Source organism: Galeopterus variegatus, unplaced genomic scaffold (genome assembly GCF_000696425.1).
Source record: "Galeopterus variegatus unplaced genomic scaffold, G_variegatus-3.0.2 Scaffold604, whole genome shotgun sequence".
Taxonomy (NCBI): domain Eukaryota; kingdom Metazoa; phylum Chordata; class Mammalia; order Dermoptera; family Cynocephalidae; genus Galeopterus; species Galeopterus variegatus.
In genome coordinates, this window is record NW_007726715.1 from 33005 (window position 1) to 33837 (window position 833).

The window sequence follows — 833 nt, forward strand, 5'->3', positions numbered from 1 at the left end:
TTCGGATCCCACATGCAGACCGGTTCCCGCTCACTGGCTGAGCGAGGTGCCGGCGCGGCACTGAGGGTTGCGATTCCGTTGCCGGTCCTGGTCCGGTGTGGGCGCGACACTGAGTGTTGCGATCCATTGCCGGACACGAAAAAAGACAAAAAGGAAAAAAAAAAAAGTGTTCTGTCTTAATACATAATCTATTACTTAACTTTCTTACTTACACCTTTTCCTGATGGGTCTAGCCACAGCTCGTCACTAATTCGTGATAGAGCTTGGATTGCTTTCCCAAATACTATAGAGAAAAAGAAAGGTGCTGTTTACATTCTTTCTCTATAACAATTAAAACAAATCATAGGGCTACTTCATCATTCAGAGGGATCAAGATAAATTCATAAAGAGCAGTGTTTTATAGACTAATGCTACATTACTTTAAAATACAGTATAATAATCTTGGCGAAATGTCACATACATATTAAGAGCTCAATAAATTTGCAGAACGAGTGTGAGAAATAATAAAATTCAACAAAATTCCTCCTTTCTGTATGATTACAGTGTTGCATGGAGCTATTATGGTAAGCCAATTTCCATACTAACTTTTATTTTTTTGCAGCTGGCCATTTCAGGGATCTGAACCCTTGACCTTGGTGGTACAACAACATGCTCTAACCAACTGAACTAACTGGCCAGCCCTCCACAGTAATATGTTTTTAAACTTGGTTTAAATAAATGTATTTGCCAAAAAAAAAAAAAAGTTTGAAACAGTGCACGGAGGATGATCTGAAGTGTTTTAAATAACTTCACAGACAGCAGGTCAAAACAAGTCACGAGCGAGAAATTAGGGG

The 833-nt window shown here is 39.3% G+C and overlaps 1 protein-coding gene across 1 annotated transcript in view; it reads right to left on the reverse strand.

Moving 5' to 3' along the window:
* Positions 1 to 833, reverse strand: part of RAD9B (RAD9 homolog B (S. pombe)) — a 29585-nt gene that overhangs the window by 26703 nt on the left and 2049 nt on the right. Inside the window, exon 2 of the mRNA XM_008570466.1 lies at positions 213 to 283. Coding sequence (XP_008568688.1) covers positions 213 to 283 — 71 coding nt within the window. The remainder of the gene's footprint in view (positions 1 to 212; positions 284 to 833) is intronic.